This window comes from Stomoxys calcitrans, chromosome 1, assembly GCF_963082655.1.
Source record: "Stomoxys calcitrans chromosome 1, idStoCalc2.1, whole genome shotgun sequence".
NCBI lineage: Eukaryota > Metazoa > Arthropoda > Insecta > Diptera > Muscidae > Stomoxys > Stomoxys calcitrans.
The window spans coordinates 143,936,043-143,957,753 of record NC_081552.1 but is presented as its reverse complement, the minus strand read 5'-3'; the positions used below and the strand labels follow the sequence as shown (position 1 = coordinate 143,957,753).

The following is a 21,711-nucleotide window of genomic DNA, read 5'->3' as shown; positions in this document are numbered from 1 at the left end:
AGTACTACATTCAGACGGTACTTATTTACCGCATCTGATACCGTGTATGCATGAAGGTTGTCTAAACCCGCTTGATCTGGAGGTTCTCTCTTGTAGCGCTGAACCTCACGTTCTTGATCATGTAGATGTACCTTTCTGGGCGGTTGATATCTATCCACAGGATGATAATTTGGATGATCTCTGCGATAACAGCCCAAAAGGTATTGCTTAGACAGCATGTAGTTATGTCTTCGCACTGGTAGGATCTTTGTCTCCTGATGGAGACTACTGCGTGTCACAAAACTGACGAGACCACACAGGCAGTCGCTGTTTGCCCCTTGGCTTGGCAATAGGACATGCTGACACAAGCGAGTCATTCAGGGCCTTCGTGATCCACTTGACTACTATGTCTATATCACCCGTAGTTTCCACTTCCTTTTCTGGTCCAGAACGGACAGACGAGCAGAGTTTGTGCTGAAATTTATCCCAATCCGCCATTCTTCTGTATAGCCGAGGGACCACTTCTGCAGTATTTTCTCCAAGGCTGACACTAATATAACGATGATCAGAGAAGCTGTGGTCATCCAACACATCCCAGTCGCATATTCTTCCACTTATATCTCCCGATACAAAGGTAATATCTAGTATCTCCTGGCTGTTTGCTGGTAATAAAGCTCGGTTTATCCCCTTTACTGCAAATCGCCAGATTGCAACTTATAATATATTCGATAATCAGCTCACCCCTTTCGTTGACATCCGAACTTCTCCATATCTGCTGATTTGCATTGGCATCACTTCCTACAATGAGGCTCTTCTTCTCAACAGAAGCGACTTCAACCAGCAACTTAAGATTTGAAGGCGGCATCTCTGAATCGTATGCCATACATAGGGAAGCCAGCCAGTAATGACACCTATTTCAAGGCTGGCTACTGCAGAAGAAGACAAACATTTAAACTACTCTTTGCAGGAATACAGGCTCTGTGTCTCCCATTCCCCGTACCCTTGAGTAGTTTAAATCCCGGAATTCTTAATCCACGAACCCTTCCTCCACACCCATGGTTCCTGGATAACAACCACGTCAAATCCCCCTGCCAACAGAAGGACCTTTAGTGCCGCCGAAGCGGATCGTAGTCAGGATTCAGAACTTCCACCACTGTTGTGTTAGCCTCGTCTTTTGATTCCACCAGGAATTCATCCTCACAAGATTCGTTAGATCTTGTCATGATGAGCTTCCAAACGCATCCAGGGGCTGGTGAGAAAGCTTTGGAACCACTCTTCCTCAAGACACTGGGCACTTACTAACTGCTGCTGTCAAAGTACTTTCAGAGTTCCGTGCTTTCCCGCTGGCGCACACTTTGAGCCCGGTCCAACTTTGTTACCCACCCACACAGGGCTTGTCGGGTCCCGTTTCGATGCCATCCCCTCCTGTCTTGATTGTGGCAGGGGGAATTTCAGTCTCCTGCAATCCGCTAGACTTTAGCCATGTGGTCAATATTTTCTCAGGCAAGTGTTCAGCAACAACTGCTGAGTCGTCTCCTGATTCCCCAACCCCACCGCTTCTATAGACCTTCAGTTTCAACTTGTTGAATCCGTAGGATACAATCCCTTCAGTTGAGGTCTGCGACAGCCGGAGTTTAGTACGAATACTGCATGTCTCCGGTCACCATCAGCTTCATCCAATCTACTATTCTTACAGTCGGTGGTTGAAAGACTGGTATTACATTCCCTTAGTCTTCCAAGTATCAATTCAGGATCTGAGGGAATCTCTAGAATCTCTCCTTTTTAACTAAATCTAGTGCTGCACCTGGCCAGATCTCACCAATCTTTTTTAGCGCACAACGATACATTTCAATTGATCGTTGATTCCCGAAGGCAATTAGTCTGTATCGGCCCCGATTCCAGCCTGCATCGTCACAAATTGGAGGTGGCCCAGGAAATTCCGCAAGGACATCGGAGTATTATGATGACAGTCCATTGACTATCCCACTCCAATTATTCCTAGCTACGTATGCAGCCCTGTTCTTCTCCCTTGTTGAACACTGCCATCACCAAACTGTCCCTAGCGACATAAGCAAAGGTTCTTGGACCCATCTTACTATTGTTCGCCCTAGTTCTTTTAGGCATGGTATGCCCTCCAGGTGACCGCGGCCTTTTGGCTGACTGCGGTGCAGTTTCCGAATCTAGACATAGAGTCCTACTCCCGGGATCTAAATCTGCCGCTCCACTGAAAACAGCCTAACCGAGAAATGAGGGCAGCGGGATGACGGCAGGAGTGGGCGATGGCTTAGCTAAGCTCACAAGCAGACCGAGAAAGCGACCCGAGGCATGACGAAGCAGACAGAGGAGTATGTACCGGCTGCGCAATCGCGCAAAAGTGCAGGATGTTGGAAGGGATAGAACTGACATTCCAGGTACTTCCACCAGATCATCGATCCCAGGTGGAGGATCTGTTTAACGATCGGATTTTCGAACATGTGTGGAACTCTGTAGAGGGTTCACCCATACAAATGATGAGCTGCGAATATAGAGGGACATCTTTACGCTGCGTTTTGCGTCGGCGGAATGTATTGATACCGTGAACCAGCTCGTCAGAATCATCCACGCTCCCTGGGAGGGCGCAAAGCTCGACCTGGTGAAAAAGATGGATATCCCCCAGCTCACAAAGGCGACGGTCTTCATCAAGGGACGGGGCAGTAAATTTGCGACGAACGTATGTTGGGATTCTTGGGCAAGCAAAACCAAGGTTTGGTCGCAGAAAAGTGGGAGGTCTTTCACAGGGAGGAGAAGGAGGAAGGAACTCTACTTTTGGTTGGCACTGATCAAGTCTCCGTGACGAGTTTGGCTAAGACTAAAGGCATGGCGCACTACGGGAGCAAATCTGTCTTTTTCAAGATTGGGAAGACTAGGATAGGCAGAAATTCTCATTTTGAGCCATCAGGCCGTGCAGTGGCAGGTGACTCAATACCACCCAACGAACAGGGGGCTGACAACGAGACAATCACGGCCTCTCTTAATATTGGAAAGACTAGAATAAGCAAGGATCCTAATACTAAAATTTCAGAGAGCGCAGTGGCGAGAGACCCAACACAACAAGGACACGACGACGGAACCATCTTCGACATCAAGATTCGGAATACTGGGATAGGTAAAGATCCTAATATACTATCACCTACTCCCATGAAGCCCATTTACTTAAGATTTGGAAGACTGAGATAGACAAAGATCCTAGTATTGAAACATCAGGCAGTACAGGGAATGAAAAGTCAATACAGCCTAACAAACAGGGAACCGACGATGGAACCTTTACCGACTTTATAAAGAGTCGGAAGACTAGGATAGGCAAAGAACTTAACACGATGACATCAGCCAGTGCAGTGACAGGAAAGTCAATGCAGTCTAAAGAACAGGGAGCAGACGATGAGATCATCACCCACTCCCAAGATGCCTATTTACTGAAGGATCAATGATTGAGTTAATCCGGATAAACCTCCACCGGAGCGAGACTGCTACCACACAAAATTCATATTGTCTTAATTCAGGAGCCATGGACTACCCGGAACAACGTTTCTGGACTGAACCTTATCAACTACCAACTCGTCTAGCTAACACTGGTACTCGGCCGAGGACCTGCGTTATTTGTCATAAAAATTTATATTATATATATTCCCCAGAGTTGTCAATGTCGGATGCAACAGTGGTGAGACAGGGAGACGGATACAACAGGATATCTATCATCTTGTGGATAGATATCCACCACCCAGAAGCCTTAAGGTAGATCTACATGATCTAGAGCGTAAGATTCAGCGCTACAAGAGAGAACCCCTAGATCAAGCGGATACGGTAGCAGATGCGGTAATTGGCTACCGTGTAAATGTAGTGCTTGTAGAACGACTGCCTCCCATTGCACCTGAAGAAATTGATCTCCCCCGCAAACCAGAGTAGTTCTGGCTCAATTACGTTCCGGCAGATGCAGCCGCACGATACATGTCACCTGTTTAACTGCCTAGCCAGAACCACTCCAATCAGACCCAGATCCCTGTGGACGCACCCCACCTTAGTCGCAGAGTTCCTGGATCTTGACACTCAACAGAATCAAGCCGACGAAAGATAGAACACAACAAACTGCTACAACAACAACAGGGAGACGGTGAAGCATACCTGGCATCACTTTATCTGCCTTTCCGACACCGCCACCCACGTCGGAGCTGCAACGGCTGGTGAGGAAAGCAAAACAGACAGGAAACGAGGTACTAATATGGTGCGATGCGCACTGTACAACATTTCGTGGGGTACTACCAACATTAATAAGCGGGTCCAAGCCCTGGCAGAGTTCTTCAATACTAACGACCTAATAACACTTAATATTGGTAACACCGCTACCTTTGTTAATATGGTTAGGGAAGAGGTATTAGATGTGACGATATGTTCAGAAAATCTAATCGATTAGGTTGAGGAGAATGAATTGAGGATGGGAGCAGCTCATACCATCGCGGTATAATCGAGGCGACGGTAGAAAACCTGGAAGGAAGAGAAGAGGTTTCCGATCGGATACCTGAGATGAACCTTGAGCTCGAGTGCGAGGCATTGCTGCCAGCGGCACAGTGTTGGACTGACGGTAGTATTGCCATCTGGAAGATCATGTTACATGGATGGATCAAAGCTAGAGGACCTGGGGGTCTACATGGAGAACCCAGGGACTGACATCTGTTTTAGACTGCTACATAATATGGTCCTGCTGGCGGAGATCCGGGCAATAACGGAATGCATGAAGTAGTGTGGTACTAACGTGAGAACGTCGAGTGTGAACATCTTTACGGACACTAAAATTGCCATACGGGCAATAACAACCAGGATGGTAAGGTCGCGAATAGTCTTGCAGTGTAAGAAGGAGACTAACGCCTTATCTGAGGATGACAAAATCTGCATCGTTTGGGTGTCGGGCCATAACGGAGTAAGGGGAAATGAAAGGGCGGACGATTTGGCGGTGAAGGCCAGAGGACCGCCGTCAATAAACTTGGTTAACTTTTCGGGTCGACGCAGTTCGAGTAAAGGGAGTGGGCGACGAATGCGCATGCAACATTGTGGAACAGCGAAACGGTCGGTAGGATGGCGAAAATCCTATGGGGGGATCCAGATCGTGAGAAGACGAGGCTATTACTGAAAGGAAGTAAGAAGGAGGTCAGTATAGCTATTGGTATCATAACGGGACTACGAACACACCTATGTAAAATCGGTGCGGCAAGTGATAGCATATGTAGGGCATGCGGGGATGATGATGAGACGTTGGAGCATTTCTTTTGTCATTGACTGGCTTTCGCGTCTAACAGATACCGGCACTTAGGTGGGGACACTATACCACTATTAGGGGAGTGGCATGGAAAACAATAAAGGATTTTGTAAGTAGCACGGAATTCCTAACTTAGATTTTTTTCGAGGTTATTTTTTGTTTTTTTTTACAACGCACAACAAGCCGATTACTGGCTTAGGTGTATGTCCATAGTGGCATGGGGCGGATTAATATCTGCACGCTCTTTTCAACCTAACCTAATGGATAACACTATCGTAGCTATCCTGAGTAACTTAATTTTTTTTTTCTTTTTTTTATCCAAATATAATGACCTATTACGAGTTAAAGAAAAATTCTTGTGGAGCGAAATAACAAAACGTCCGCACCACTCAACGGTTGAAACAAGAAAAAAAATCAAACCAGCCAGACAAAAATAACTGATCTTGGATGCACACACGCGACAAAAAACTATAAAAAAAAAACAGATGAACAAAAACCATTAATAAAACATCATTTTTATTTTATTGGATTTAACTGAAGAGGAAACATAAAATATAGTGCTTAACAATATATATTTTTTTTACTCTTTGCGCTCTTTTATTATGTTCTATAAAATCCTTTCGTGATTTTTCGAACATACACCAGCTCGAGATCATCCAAATTGTCAAATTGATTAAGGTGTTCTACAAACCCAACGAATATTGAGTGCTGTGTAAAGCACGTTTTTGTTCTGAAACAGAGTACCGTAAGTCCCCAAGCGCAGTAAGAGAGCAGAAGGACTTATTTTCTAATGATCAATGTTTAGAACAACAAAACACATCAACATTGCCCAATTATTTTTGTTGTTCACTTGAACATTCATTGAATGTCACTGCAAGCGCTTTTTGTACCAAGGCCACATTGACCTACAGCACAGCGATGGGCTGTAGGTCAATCTTCAAAATCCTTTCGTAAAACAATGATATAAGACCAACGTTTATAACTGTTTTATGTGACTGTACATGTAAACTAAAGACGGACACATCGTGTCTAAAACAAACGTTAAAGGCAATTTTTGTTGTCATTTGCTCAAATTTAATTTCGATGTGTTCGGACGGACTCCATTAATGTGCATTTGGAAAATGAATGATATTTATTGTTGTGTTTGTTTGTATATTCTTTTAGTTTAGTTGGACTGAAACCACTATTGAGGCTTAAAACAGCTGATGGATTTGCTTATGAAGAAAATGATCCCATAAACGTGGCCGTCGAACAGAGTATGATATTAGCGACCGTCTTGGAGTGGCAAATTTCTCCCCTTGGACAGCGTTATGAAGAAATGTGTATCCAGTTACATAAAGGTATGCTAATAATCTTTAAAAATATTTCAATGCTTAAACCTTCAAATACATACAGTTCAGCATCGATTATCTCAAATAGTATGGATAGGAAACTTACCGATAAAACATTTTATTCGTTTTTACCCGATACACCTTAAATTGAATTTTTTAAATAGAATGTTTCTATAATGTCATCGGATCTACACAACTTTATGTGTCTATGCACTGAAAAAAGGGCATGTAGTGAAATATTTTGGTATAAAAATTTTATTACTCTTTATGAAAATTTTCTCTTCTCTTACGAAATTTTGTTAAACTATGGCAACATATCCTACTTTCAAACAAATTGTAAATATTGGGTTGCCCAAAAAGTAATTGCGGATTTTTCATATAGTCGGCGTTGACAAATTTTTTCACAGCTTGTGACTCTGTAATTGCATTCTTTCTTCTGCCAGTTATCAGCTGTTACTTTTAGCTTGCTTTAGAAAAAAAGTGTAAAAAAAGTATATTTGATTAAAGTTCATTCTAAGTTTTATTAAAAATTCATTTACTTTCTTTTAAAAATCCGCTATTACTTTTTGGGCAACCCAATAGTTCATATACTTAAAGTGGATATGGACATTTCCTAAAATTTTTTCTTTACAAAAACTAAAATATTTGTTCATTAATACCCGCGGAAGAAAAAATTAAATGTAATCATGTAAACACACCAAAAAAAAAAAAATTGGGTGAAAAAAATGTATGTAGCAAATTTTTACTGAACTATTACCACAACTAGTCGTCAGACTAATAAATGAGGAAGAGACGGATAAACCAGAGGGATGCACAGTTCGTCCCCAGCCTTTAAGTAAAGGTGGAGTTTCTGACAGCGACTGTGTCACAGTCATCGCAGCCGAATCGAGAGATGAGAGCATCGGGATGACAGCAGAAGTAAGCGATGGCTTTGCTAAGCTCACAAGCAGACCGAGAAAGCGATCCGGTGCACGACGAAAGAGACAGAGTAGTATGTACGGGCAGCGTAATCAGGCAAAAGTGGAGGATGCTGAAAGGGATAGAACTAACATTCCAAGCACTTCTACGGAAGCTGGAAAAAGAATCAGATCTCCCAAAGAGCATAACACTGCTAAAATACTGAAGATGAAAAAGAGCTCCCCGCTTTCAAGTACTCTGGGAAAACAAAGCCAGCCATCCCGCCTTCTTACGCCAGAGTGGCAAGGAAGCACAACAGAGATGAGCTGACTTATGCAGTCATCAATATCGGCTGTGCATCCGGAAGGATTCCACCAGATCATCGGTCCCAAGTGGAGGATCTGGTTAAAGAGCGGATTTTCGAACATGTGTGGAACTCTGTAGAGGGTCCACCCATACAAATGATGAGCTATGAGTTTAGAGGGGACATCTTTACGCTGCGTTTTGCGTTGCCGGAATGTATTGATACCGTCAAACAGCTTGTCAGAGGTATTCACGCTCCCTGGGAGGGCTCAAAGCTCGACCTTGTGAGAAAGGTGGATATCCCCCAGCTCACAAAGGCTACGGTCTTCATCCAGGGATGGGGCAGTAAATTTGCGACGGAACGTATGTTGGGATTCTTGGGCAAAACCAAGGTTTGGTCGCAGAGAAGGGGGAGGTCTTTCACAGGGAGGAGAAGGAGGAAGGAACTCTCCTTGTGGTAGGCATTGATCAAGTCTCCATGACGAGTTTGGCTAAGACTAAAGGCATGGCGCACTACAGGAGTAAAGCTGTCTTTTTCAAAATTGGGAAGAATAGGATAGGCAGAAATTTTCATTCTGCAACACCAGGCCATGCAGTGGCAGGTGACTCAATACTGCCCAACAAACAGGGGGCCGACAACGAAACAATCACTTCATCTCTCAATATTGGAAAGACTAGGAGAAGCAATGATCCAAATACTCAAATATCAGACATTGCAGTGGCGAGGGACCCAACACAGCCTAACAAACAGGAACCCGACGACGGACCCATTACCGACTTAAAGATTCGGAGCACTGGGATAGGTAAAGATCCTAATATTGAAACAATAGGCAGCGCAGCTACAGGAAACTCAATGCAACCCAACGAACAGGGCGCCGATGATGGTACCATCACCTACTCCCAAGAAGCCCATTTAATTAAGATTTGGAAGGCTAAGATAGGCAAAGATCCTAATATTGAAACACCAGGCAGAACAGGGAATGGAAACCCAATAAAGCTTAACGAACAGGGACTCGACGATGGAACAATTACCGACTTTATAAAAAGTCGGAAGACTAGACTAGGGAATGAACCTAAAACGATGACATCAGGCAGTGCAGTGACAGGAAAGTCAATGCAGTCTAAAGAACAGGGAGCAGACGATGAGATCATCACCTACTCCCAAGATGCCGATTTACTAGAGGACCAATGATTGAGGTAATCCAGATAAACCTCCACCGGAGCGAGATTGCTAAACTCGCCCTGATGGAGAAAATCAGCAAGGGCAAGATTCATATTGTCTTAATTCAGGAGCCATGGACGACCCGGATCAGAGTCTCTGGACTAAACCATATCAACTACGAATTATTCTATGCTATCACTGAATATCACTAAAATAGTTTCTCTCAAAAACCCATGTCCAAACTGAAACTTTAGTAGACGATATGGGAGTGAGAGCAGAGACAACGGAAGACATGTTGAGGCTTTTAATGAAAACCCATTTTCCACAGGATACGACGGGACTCACGGAGACACCGGAATCTTGGAATAATAACGTTAATCGAAGGTTTATAATAAAGGAATTTATGGTGAAGGAATCCTTGAGTAGCTTCAAACCATTTAAGTCACCCGGACCTGATGGAATATTTCCGGCGTTACTACAGAAAGAGGCAGACTATCTGGCGCCTCGTCTGGCCAAAATTTTCACAGCGTGCTTAGGACTATCATAAACTCCGAAACCCTGGCAGGAGGCAAGGGTGGTGTTTATACCCAAGCCCGACAAGGCAAGTTTTGCGACACCAATGGCCTACAGACCCATAAGCCTTACGTCCTTTCTACTCAAAACCATGGAACGTATTGTGGGCACCATGCTCAAATGCAAACAGCATGCCTATGTCAAGGGAAGGTCGGTGGAGACTGCCCTGCACGAGGTTGTGCATGGCGACACACTGATCCAATCCTTAGACCAGTACCGGGTGGACCCGGTCCTTAGGGACTGGATAAACCATATGCTAAGGAACAGGTGGATAGCAGGATGGGAGCAGCTCATACCACCTCGGTACAATTGATGCGACGATAGGAATCCTGGAAGGAAGTGGAGAGGTTTCCGATCGGATACCTGAGATGAACCTTGAAGTCGAGTGCGAGGCAGTGCTGCCATCGGCACAGTCTTGGATTGACGGAACCCTAGTATTGCCATCTGGAAGATCATGTTACACGGATGGATCAAAGCTAGAGGACAGAGTGGGCCTGGGGGTTTACATTGAAAACCCAGGGACTGACATCTGTTTTAGACTGCCTGACCATAATACGGTCCTGCAGGCGGAGATCCGGGCGATCACGGAATGCGTGAAGTGGTGTGGTGCTAACGAGTCTGAACATCTTTACCGACAGTAAAATTGCCATAAGGGCGATAAATAACAACCAGGACGGTAAGGTCACGAACAATCTTGCAGTGCAAGAAAGAGATTAACGCCTTCTCTGAGGATGGCAAAATCCGCATCGTTTGGGTGCCGGGCCATAACGGAGTAAGGGGAAATGGGGCGGTGAAGGCCAAAGGACCACCGTCAATAAACTTGGTTAACCCGAAGCCTTTTGGGTCGACGCAGTCCGAGTTAAGGGAGTGGGCGACGAATGCACATGCAACATTGTGGAACAGCGAAACCGTTGGTAGGACGGCGAAAATCCTATGGGGGGATCCAGATCGTGAGAAGACGAGACTATTACTGAAAGGAAGTAAGAAGGAGGTCAGTATAGCTATTGGTATCATAACGGGACACATAGGACTACGAGCTCACTTACGTAAAATCGGTGCGGCAAGTGATAGCATATGTAGGGCATTCGGGGAAGATGATGGGTCGTTGGAGAATTTCCTTTGTCATTGCCCGGCTTTCGCGTCCAACAGATACCGGTACTTAGGTGGAGACACAATATCAGACATGAATCAACTTAGGGGAGTGGCATTGAAAACAATTAAGGATTATGTAAGTAGCACAGAGTTCCTAACTTAAAATTTTTTTTTAGAGGTTACTTTATATTTTTTACAGCGCACAACAAGCCGATTACTGGCTTAGGTGTATGTCCATAGTATCATGGGGCGGATTAATATCTGCACCCTCTTTTCAACCTAACCACATATCTTGAGTATATGTCCGCCACGTTGAAAAAGCAAGTTTAAAATACAATTTGTTAGTTAGTGGGAAATAAAATATGGTATACATGAGCCTTAAAATGTGTAAATGCACTTTTGAGACATTCTCAATAGCATCTTGCAATAGGTATATTCTTTTACAAAACAGTCAGCAAGTTTTGTTATGACTTTTTTCTTAAGACATAGATTTTCAAATTAGTTCACATTTTGTTCCTTTTTCACATTTTAATTTATAATTTACATATAAATAAGTTTTTTTATTTTATACTTACTTCAACAACTTGTTATTTTTTGGTTTTAATTTTGGACATTCTGTGTGAAAAATCTAAAATCTGGTCAAAATAATGAAAACCACGAGCGACCAAGGTTTTTGCAGTAAATATCCAAAGCAACAGATATATATAGACTATTTAAATTATTTTAATTAAGTTACTTCGACTAATCATTATTTTTCTTCTGTTTTCAATTTAGACTTTTTATACGGCAAATTGAAACCACTTGTAGCCATGGCTTTTTTCAGCAAATTCATATGTATCCAAATTGACAAAAAGAATGGTAAAAACCAGTTTAAGGATATGGATAATAGGTTACATTAGATTAGGTTTAAGTGGCAGTCTTCCATCAGACTCACTTAGACGTTTTCGGTCGTTGTGATACCATAGGAACAGAAGAAGGACGATGCCTTCTAGTTCCTACCGTTGAACCATCCAGATCGCTTTAAAAAGCCCAACAACTTACGAATGTTCACATTCGCTAATTCAGACAGGTTCTCAAAGAAATGAGAACCTAAAGTGGAACTCCTTCTGACTGTTAGTGCGGGACACACACACAGAAGGAGTTCTTTAGTCTCTTCTTCTTCTATGTCCTCACAGCTTCTGCAAAAGTCGTTACTGGCAATCTTAAGTCCCTCTTTGTGACCATCTCCTCTTTGTGACCATCTATCATTCGTTGTCCTTCGGGTCTGGTCCTGAAAACTTAGCTTACATGTCGCTAGAGATATACCCTCAGATTTCAATATTCTTGAAATGTGTGAATTTTGAACTGTTCAGCCATCTCGTTGATAGATCTGCGACAGTCAAGGGCGGTTTTTGTGCTCAGAAATACGCTCTCCAGGGATTTAATGGCTGCCTGTCTGTCTAAGAAGATATTTATGCCAATCGTCGCAATGACATTATATCTTAGCCATTCCACCGCTTCCTTAATGCAAGGTTCTCCGCTTGATACACACTGCAGTGGTCAGGTAACCCTTTCGATATGACCAGTTCTAGATCTTTAGAGTACACCCCTCTAGTCTAGTTTGGAACCATCCTTATAGAGGATGTAACTATGTAACTTCTATTACCAGGGATATCGTATTTCCAATCGGTTATATCAGAAATAGTGGTGAAAATGCAAATGAACATTCCACTAAGGAACAGGGGCAAACTTCTTACATATCAATGAGTGCAGTCCGATTCAAATGTAAGCTCAATGATAAGGGGCCTCCATTTTATAGCCGAATCCGAACGGCGTGCCGCAGTGTGACGCCTCTTTGCAGAGAAGTTTTACATGGCACAGTACCTCACAATTTTGCCAGCATTAGGAGGGGATCTAGAGGCTCAAGAAGTCAAGATCCCAGATCGGTTTATATGGCAGCTATATCAGGTTCTATACCGATTTACGCCATACTTGGCACAGTTATTGGAAGTCATAACAAAACAGCTCATGCAAAATTTCAGCCAATACGGATGAGAATTGCGCGCTCAATTGGCTTAAGAAGTCAAGATCAATGATCGGTTTATATGACAGCTATACCAGATTATGAACCGATTTGAATCATACTTAGCACAGTTGAAGTGATATCAAAACACTACGTGCAAAATTTCAGTTAAATCGGACGAGAATTGCGCCCTCTAGAGGCTCAAGAAGTCAAGACCCAAGATCGGTTTATATAGCAGCTATATCAAAACATGGACCGATTTGAACAATACATAGCGCAGTTTTTGGAAGTGATACCAAAACACCACGTGCAAAATTTCAGTCAAATCGGACGAGAATTGCGCCCTCTAAGGAATTGTGTATACCAAACGGGACAAACAAATCTTTAGCGCGAAATCATAGTAAAGTTTACTCCCATTTGATTCAGTTTTTAAAGTCCCACAGGTCCTTCCTATATTATCCTGATTCCAAAAATGGTTTTATGAATCTTTCTCTACTATCAAGTTCCCTTAATTTGGCGCCCATTTTATCCGGAACCGCCTGCATATCCGCTAGACAGATTTTGGGGCGGGTCCCATTTACTTGTCCCCAAATTCGGATACCAAATAAATATGTACATTATTTCCTTAGTCCTTTCATTTTAGTTCTACATTGTCCCGATAGTTTTGAAATATAAAATATATATATATATATATATATATATATATATATATATATATATATATATATATATATATATATATATATATATATATATATATATATATATATATATATAAACTAGAGAATATTTAACTCTTTTGTCATTGGAGAATATTACTTCTTTTGTTTAAAATATTATTTTAAATGGGTAGCAGTGTTTGGAATCGTACAGATCATTGTAGCTTTTTATTATTTTAAGTTCCTCTATATATCATGGATTTGAGGCGTTTCCACTACGCCTATCATTTCCCTGCCTTTACTTGATTTACAGCTGTTTCATATTCTACACTTTTGTTTTTCAGTTACAAATAAGGTGATCACGGATGCTTTGCAGCGAGCACAAATTTCCAATACCATTCAACTCCACGATTGTTGGTTAACGTCGCCACAGACGGAGCCCTTGTTTAAAGCTGTTCTTCATCAGGCTAATCTAAGAGTATTAGATCTTAGCAATAATTTTATAAAAAACGAAGGATGTCGTCAATTAGCCAAGGCACTGCCCACACTAACAAATTTGAAATCACTAAATCTTAGTGGCAACTTTATTACATGTGATGGCCTGGAATTGTTATTTATAACTACGGCAAAGTTGCCTTGCATTGACGAAATTCTGCTCAGTCGCAACCCTTTTGGAAATGATTCTATACGCATTTTGGATCGCTTCTGCAAAGAGCCAACAGGAAAATCAATTCAAAAATTGCATTTGTCACATTGCAGTATCACACAATTATATGATTATGATTTAAACTATTTCAATTTAGTAGACTTCGACATAAGCTTCAATCAGTTGTCGGACGATGCTTTGCGCGCATTGCTTTCCAAGTTGAACTCTTGTCGACTTCAAAGTTTGAATCTCAGCTATGTTAATGTATCGCAAGGTAATGCTCGCCCGAAGATGTCATCGACGTCAGCAGTTGAACGTTTAGTAGAGTTCTTTGAAGGTGGAACATGTGAGAAATTTCGAAATATTGATTTGGCAGCTTACCAACTCACCGATGTGGATATTTACAAAATAGCTCTTTGCTTAAGCAAATCCAATGATTTGGAAGTTTTAAACATTGCAGACAACAACCGCCTAACCAGTTCATCACTGCATTTTATTTTTGAAAAAATGCCTCAACTACGAAAACTTGTGGCAACAAATTGCACACGATTTTTTGATTGTGGCAACCTAGAGCGTTTGTCTCACCTTGAACACGTTCCAAGTTATGTGTCGCTATCTCTGGACATCAATATGATATCGGAGTTGAAACAGCAGCTGCTTACTTTATGGCGATCGCATTGGGGCGATAAAGGTAAATTAAAATCGTATAAAAATAATATAATTTTATATATAAATAATAACGATTTGTGTTCTCTACATTTATAATTTTTTTAATGTATATGTGTGTGTGTACGTGATCGTTGCACGAATTTAAAATAAAAGTATACATACATTAGAAAATGTTCCCCTTAGAAGAATAAGGTGCAAAATTATTGAAGCATGGCATAAGTATAAAAAAAGATATTTCCAAGGTATGCTATCGTCTTGTTATTCCAGCTTAGGCCAATAGGTCTGTTTTGATTTCTATTGAGAAGAACTGATGACCTCAATAGCCAATACTATTTTTAATACATACATACTTCACTTCAATTGGCTATGACGGAACATTTGTCCCTTTAGCCGAACTTTAGAATATCGTTTCAACCGCCTCGATCTTCTGCGCTCCTTCTATAATCTGACACCAAATTTGAATATGTCTCTCACCACTTGATCTTTGCACAGTGATCGCCATCAAAAGACTTCTTCGATGGGATTTCTTCATTCATTCTGACATGACCTGACCAACACAAGCGTTGTATTTTGATGCGTTTAACTATGCACCGTTGAACCATTGAGTGGAATGGACGTTTTTGTTATTTCGCTCTGCTAGAATATTCTTAACTCGTAATAGGTAGTTATTTTCGGGAATTTTTTAAGTCACTCAGGGAAAGCTATGATAGTGTTATCCAGTAGTCTGTTGGTGATCTGCGTCATTAAGAGGTTGGAATAATAAAAAGCGTATCGTTTTCATGTTTATTCAGAGGCTTGCCGCGAATGATACTAAAACTCTCACCTTTAAGGAGAGAGACTCTCTTATGCCATGTGCACATTGACTCGTTTTGTCTTATGTCGTTGTGAAAAATTTTGTCTGTTAAATTTTTGTTTATTTTACAATTTTTTTTTTTTTTTTTGAAATTCCATTTTTATTTTTTGACATTATTCAGGGCTGTGTTTATTTATCACAATTAAGGCATTTATTTGGGTTTCCATGCTTTGAATGACTCGTTTTTGTGGCAAACGATTCGTTTTGCCCTTATAAATTGTAAAGGGAAAACCAGTCGTTTTCAAAGCATTGTAAAGGGAAGACGAGTCGTTTGCTGAAAACAGCTTTGGTCTGAACAAAGTATTAATTGGGCTCGGAGATTCCCTGGACGGACTACCCCAATTGCTACACATCTAGACTCGAAAACAGCAGAGCAGTCCGCCAAAAGGCTGCGGTCACCTGGAGAGCATCTTATACCCAAAAGAACTATGGCGAACGATAGTAATATGGGACCTAGGACCTTTGCCGATGTCGCTAATGGTGATGGAAGTTGTCAACGATCTGCATTGTATGAATTGTTTGAGTCTTTACTTCGCTTGTAATTGTTTTATTCCTAATAAAAACCTACTCCTATCAGGTTAAGGGCCCAGGAGCTCTGTTATACATTTTTTTCTGTGGAAATTAAATTTAAAAAAAATTCTTAGTTCAAATAATGATACAATAAGCACTGGCGTTTCAGCAAATGCATCCAGATTCCTAGGAGGTACTATTTCGTTGCAAGGCAAAAAAATTCTCACGGACCTGAAAATTATAATTCTTGGGCATTTTCTACCAAAATGATGCTCATAAAGGAGTGGATTTGGTGTGATCAGAAAGTATCCGAAGATTTGTCACGACAAGCTCTTGCAACTATATGCCTAAATATCGATCGAAACATTTCCGGTTTGGTACAAAATGCTAAAACCGCAAAAGAAGCTTGGGATAATTTACGAAACTCATTCGAAGGCAGCGGTTCAACCAGGAAGATTGGCTTATTAAGAAAGCTGGCAGGAATTCGATTGGTTGGTGCAGAACGATACAATAATGTTATTTGCCAGTCTCCACAGGAATTTGTCAATGAAATTATGTTGACATGTAATCAATTAGCCGAGGTAGTTTTAAAGGTAGACTATGCATGACAGTGCAGTTTGTTGTTCAAAGGATTACCGAAGAAATACAATTCGATTATATTGGGTATGGAGTCATCTGGTGTGACTCTGACAGCGGATATGGTTAAGACAAAAATCATGCAGGAAGTCAAGGTAATTGGGGATTCCAAATGCACTGAAAGTGATGGAGCGTTCTTCAGAAAACAAAATGGGATCAGAAAATCAGTGCAAAAAAGGAAATGCAGCCTTCTTGGTTGCTAATGCATCGCAAACTTACGACTTGAGTAGAAATGATTGGTATATTGATTTTGGCGCAACTACCCATTTTTTTTTTCTTTTTTTATAAACAAGGACATTCTTCAAACTCCACAAAACTTAGAGGCGCGTATTAATGCTGAAGTAGATGTTGTGGCAAAAGGCTCGGAGCTTCCAGAAGCAGATTGTTTATACAAAGTGTGAGGTACAAAAATTAACGATGTGTTTTGTATTCCTGATTTGGCTATAAATTTACCTTAGGTAAGCAAAGTTTGCAATAGGGGTTTGAATTCGTTCTTAGTAAATGTGAATGCAAAGTAATCAATTCCAAAAACGACGTAGTTGCTTTTGGTGTTGAAGAAGGAGGTATATATGAATTGTCGGAGACAAAGAAAGAAATAATGACATCGTCGTTTGGGACAGCTTGCAGCCAATGGAATGAACAGGATATAGAAAATGGTGACTGGAATATATTTTCAAGTTCAAAAACCTGAAAAATGTATACCATGTATAGAAGGAAAACATTCTCGTAAGCCATTTCAAGCATTAGGACACCGAGAGGAAGTTATTTTACAACTTATTCATTCCGACTAATTGGGAAGTTTGGTCATTATGCATCTGAATGCCAAAAGTAAGCTTTTGAAAAGGAGAGAGAGAAGTCATATAAACAACAAAAAGGAAATGCAACCTTCTTTGTTGCTAATGCATCACAAACTAAAGAATTGTGTGGAAATTATTGGTATTTCGATTCCGGCGCAACTACCCATTTTTGTAGACACAAGGACATTCTTCAAAATCTACAAAACTTTGCGGCGCGTTTTAATGCCGAAGTAGATATTGTGGCAAAAGACTCAGAGCTTCTCGAAGCTGATTGTTTGGACAAAATGTGAGATACAAAGATTAACGATGTGCTTTGTGTTCCTGATTTGGCTATTAATTTTATTCACCCCTACTTATGTGGTTCAATGGAAACTTTGTCTATGGGTGGCAGTCTCTATTTTCTCACTTTCATTGATTATGCAAGTCAGAGAATTTTTAGTATATATTCTAAAATCTAAAACGGAAGTACTTGAAGCTTTTCAAGATAATAAAAACTCTTGTTGAGAATCAAACTGGAGCAACTAGTAAGCGTATTCGCACCGACAATGGCAAGGAGTATGTCAACAGAACATTTCAGAGTTATTTACGTAAACAAGGCATTCAACATGAAACATCTGCCCCCTATGACCCGCAGGAGAATGGTTTGGTGGAACGAATGAATCGAAAATTGGTGAAAAAGCAAAATACGGATTGTTCGATGCAAATTTAAACAATCGTTTTTTGGCAGAAGCAATAGCAATAACATATGTAGTCAATCGTTTGCCAACAAAAGGCAGACGATTGAAGAAAAATTTACTGGAAAACGCATAGATTTGACCCATTCAAAGATATTCGCTTCAGACGCTATAAAACATGTTCCAAAAGAAAAGCGCAAAAATGGGATAGGAAGTCCGAAGCATGTATTTTTGTCGGGTACCATGGAAGTTCGAAAGCTTACAGATTTAAAAAAATTACATCACATGGGAGGCGAATCAAATTGGAAGACACAGTAAAAATAAAACCCATTGACCTTATAATTTAAGCGATATTGAAGAAAGCGACAGAGCAAATGACACTGAAAATTGCATAGCAAAAGAAAATTTACTGGATGAGACAGTCCACAGTGATGCAAAGACAACGGTCAATGATGAAATTGAACAGTTGGTGCTACCCACACAACCAGATAATATTCAATCGGTATTAAACGCACTGCAACGGAGCACACAATTCCAGGGAAGTATTGTATAATGATTATATTATGAATTAAAGCTTGATTTATAGTATCGGCTGTAGGTCATGGGGAAAAAACAACGTTTTTTTTGCTGTTTTTTTGTCTTATTTTATTCCCAATATTTCGGTCGACGTCGTCAAACCATTTTCGAGGCTAAATGATTGCACATAATACGAAGTACAAAACATTTTAGTAACATAATTCACAATATTACTGTTCAAATATACTACATTTTAAAATATGGAGTTGAGTTTAACGTGATGCTGTTGTATTCACCGCCTGCTGCCAACTATTGTTGCATTTCTATGCTATCTAGCCCATAGATTTTTGCACAGCTCTCTATATCTCTTTTGTAGTTTATTCTCTTGTCCGGTGGGATGTCGATGATGTGCAGCATCTCGAGAGTGAATCTGCGTCTGTAGTGATTGTCATGAGCCATAATCTCAACGTCATTAAAGTTGGGTCTGTTTCCAGTCGATGCACTGTGGGTAGCAGGGGCTTTTTTTTTTGTTCCGGTGGTGTGTCTACAGCTTTTTGGTCTGATTTATGGAATGATGGTCGGGTCTTTAGCTTTGTCATTGTCGTGCCAACATATACCATCGGGCATATGCTGGCCTTGTCACCGCTACATTTGATCCTATAAAGACTTTGGACTTTGTCCTGCTGAAAAGTTCATTCACCGTTCTATTCGTTCTCAATGATAGCTGGAACTTTTCGTTATTATATATATTTGACTTACATAGTCCTTCCGAAAACCCTTCTATGTACGTCATGATTTTATATACTTTCCCTCTCTTCTCTCCGTTTTGTTTTCAGTGGTTGGTTTGGTATTCTTGAGCAAACTACCTATTGTGTATGTTGGGAAATCATTGGCCCTTAAAATGTTCCTGATCTTCGTCTCATTCTGGCGGTGAAATTCTTCATCGCTAATGGTTAAACTCTCCTGATGAAATTTTTTGCGGTGTTTATTATTATCTTTTTATGATGTTTATGTTAATTAATCTTCCTGAGACTGTTGATTTCTGGTACCAATCAATTTTCAACGAGTTTCTATGTCTATGAACGACACAATCCAAATACGATAATTTTCCATCGGTTTTCTCTTCTTTTGTGAATTGTATCCGGGGTTATATGCGTTCAGAGCTTCTAATGTTTTGTCCACATCCGATTTTCTGACAATCGCAAAGACACATCCACATATTTAATTATAATTCTAGGTTTGCTTACACTATCAAATGCATTGTCAAGTAGATCCTCCATGATTATATCTGCAATGATGGGCGATGCTGGAGAACCCATCGGCATACCCTTAAGTTGCTCATAAATCCTTTCCTCATATTTAAAGTATCGGGTGTCCTTGATGCACAAAGATACAAATTCCTTAAAAATATCACAAGGTATGCGAGTATATTTTTCTATATCTTCCCATTTTATTTCAATCATCTGGATTGCTAGATCGACCGGAAAGCTCGGAAATAATGGCACTACGTCAAAGAAAATTAATGTTTCATTGTCCGCTGTTTCCAAATTCCTTTGTTTTGATTTAAAGTCTACCGCATCCTTCACATTGTATTCGGAGTCCATGGTTGTATGTTTTAAAATGTCTACTATGTACTTACATAAGTTGTAGGATGGTGAGTTAGTGGATGAACATATTGGCCTCAAAGTTGTACCTTGTTTGTGTATCTTCGGCAGTCCATAAATTCTAGGAGCCAATGAAGTTCTGCTAGTCAGTATATTCTTTTCTTGTAGATCAACAATATTTAAATTGAACAGTTTTTTCTACCAGTTTATTACACGACAATGACAAAGCTAAAGACCCGACTATCATCCCATAAATCAGACCAAAAAGCTGTGGACAAACCACCGGAACAAAAAACAGCCCTTGCTAGCCACTGTGCATCGACTGGACACAGACCCAACTTTAATGACGTTGAGATTATGGCTCAAGACAATCACTACAGACGCAGATTCACTCTCGAGATGCTGCACATCATCGACATCCCACCGGACAAGAGAATAAACTACAAAAGAGATATAGAGAGCTGTGCCAAAATCTATCGGTACGACGTTAGATAGCATAGAAATGCAACAATAGTTGGCAGTAGACGGTGAATGCATTACGTTAAACGCAACTCCATATTTTAAAATGTAGTATATTTGAACAATAATATTGTGAATTATATTACTTAAATGTTTTAAATTTCGTATTTTGTGTAATCATCTAGCCTCGAAAATGGTTTGACGACGTCGGCCGAAATATTGGAAATAAAATAAGACAAAAAACAGCAAAAAAAAAAACGTTGTTTTTTCCCCTTGACCTATAGCCGATGCTATACACCAAGCTTCATAAATATAAAAAGGTCAACTATATCCCCTCAAAACATATTATTAATTGTAATATTTTCCCTGAAAATGACTCCATTGCACACAGTGGAGCTCTTACACGAAGTGATGGTAACAAATGAAAGGAAGCCATGCAAGTGGAATATGATGCCGAAATGGAAAACCAAATGCGCCTGTCGTGCGATATGCCACAATTCGATATCTGCTGTCGATGGGGCTCATGATATATCAACTGGATGCGATCTCGGTTTTCCTGCAAGGTGATCTAGGAAAAGAGGAAATTTATGTGGTGCAGCCGGAAGGTTCACAATTCACCCAATGAAGTTTGCGTTTGAAAAAGGCACTTATGGACTTAAGCAAGCTAGTAGAGTTCGAAATCAAAAGCTTGACAATGAACTGAAACGCATTGGATTACAGCGATCATCATATGATTCCTGTGTTTATTTCAAAGTGGAGAAGGGATCGATTTTGATCATGGCCGTATATGTGGACAACATGATTGTTTTTTTTTAATAACTGCCATTGGGTGGGTAAGATGAAGAAACAGCTAATGACAAGATTTAAAATGAAAGACCTTGGTGAAGCTAACATAATTCTTGGAATGCGAGAAACCATAGGCGAGGCTAAAGTAGGTAAAGGCTTAGAAGCTTATGTTGATGGTTTGTTGCAGCGTTTTAATGTAGTTGATTGCAATGTGGTCACTACTTCTGCAGTTCCCAATCAAAAGCTAACAAAGGATATGTGTCCTAAAACAGAGGA

General features: G+C 40.7%; 1 protein-coding gene and 1 long non-coding RNA gene across 8 annotated transcripts in view; one reads left to right on the top strand and one right to left on the bottom strand.

Annotated features, from left to right (window-relative positions):
* LOC106087786 (tonsoku-like protein) overlaps positions 1 to 16,054 on the top strand; it is a 72,559-nt gene extending 56,505 nt beyond the window's left edge. For 6 of the 7 annotated variants that reach the window (XM_059363234.1, XM_059363253.1, XM_059363244.1 and 3 more), the window contains 2 exons: positions 6,431 to 6,606; positions 13,630 to 14,772. In XM_059363234.1, the coding sequence (XP_059219217.1) occupies positions 6,431 to 6,606; positions 13,630 to 14,696 (1,243 nt within the window). In that variant the 3' untranslated portion in view covers positions 14,697 to 14,772. Of the gene's footprint in view, positions 1 to 6,430; positions 6,607 to 13,629; positions 14,773 to 15,574 lie in introns of those variants that run through there. The other variant, XM_013252955.2, reaches the window with a different exon arrangement.
* Positions 14,806 to 15,634, bottom strand: LOC131995151 (uncharacterized). The gene is made up of 3 exons (XR_009397206.1): positions 15,424 to 15,634; positions 14,951 to 15,335; positions 14,806 to 14,894 (listed from the first exon to the last, which is right to left on the bottom strand). It is a non-coding gene; the product is annotated as an uncharacterized LOC131995151 (long non-coding RNA).
* Positions 16,055 to 21,711: the final 5,657 nt, after the last annotated feature.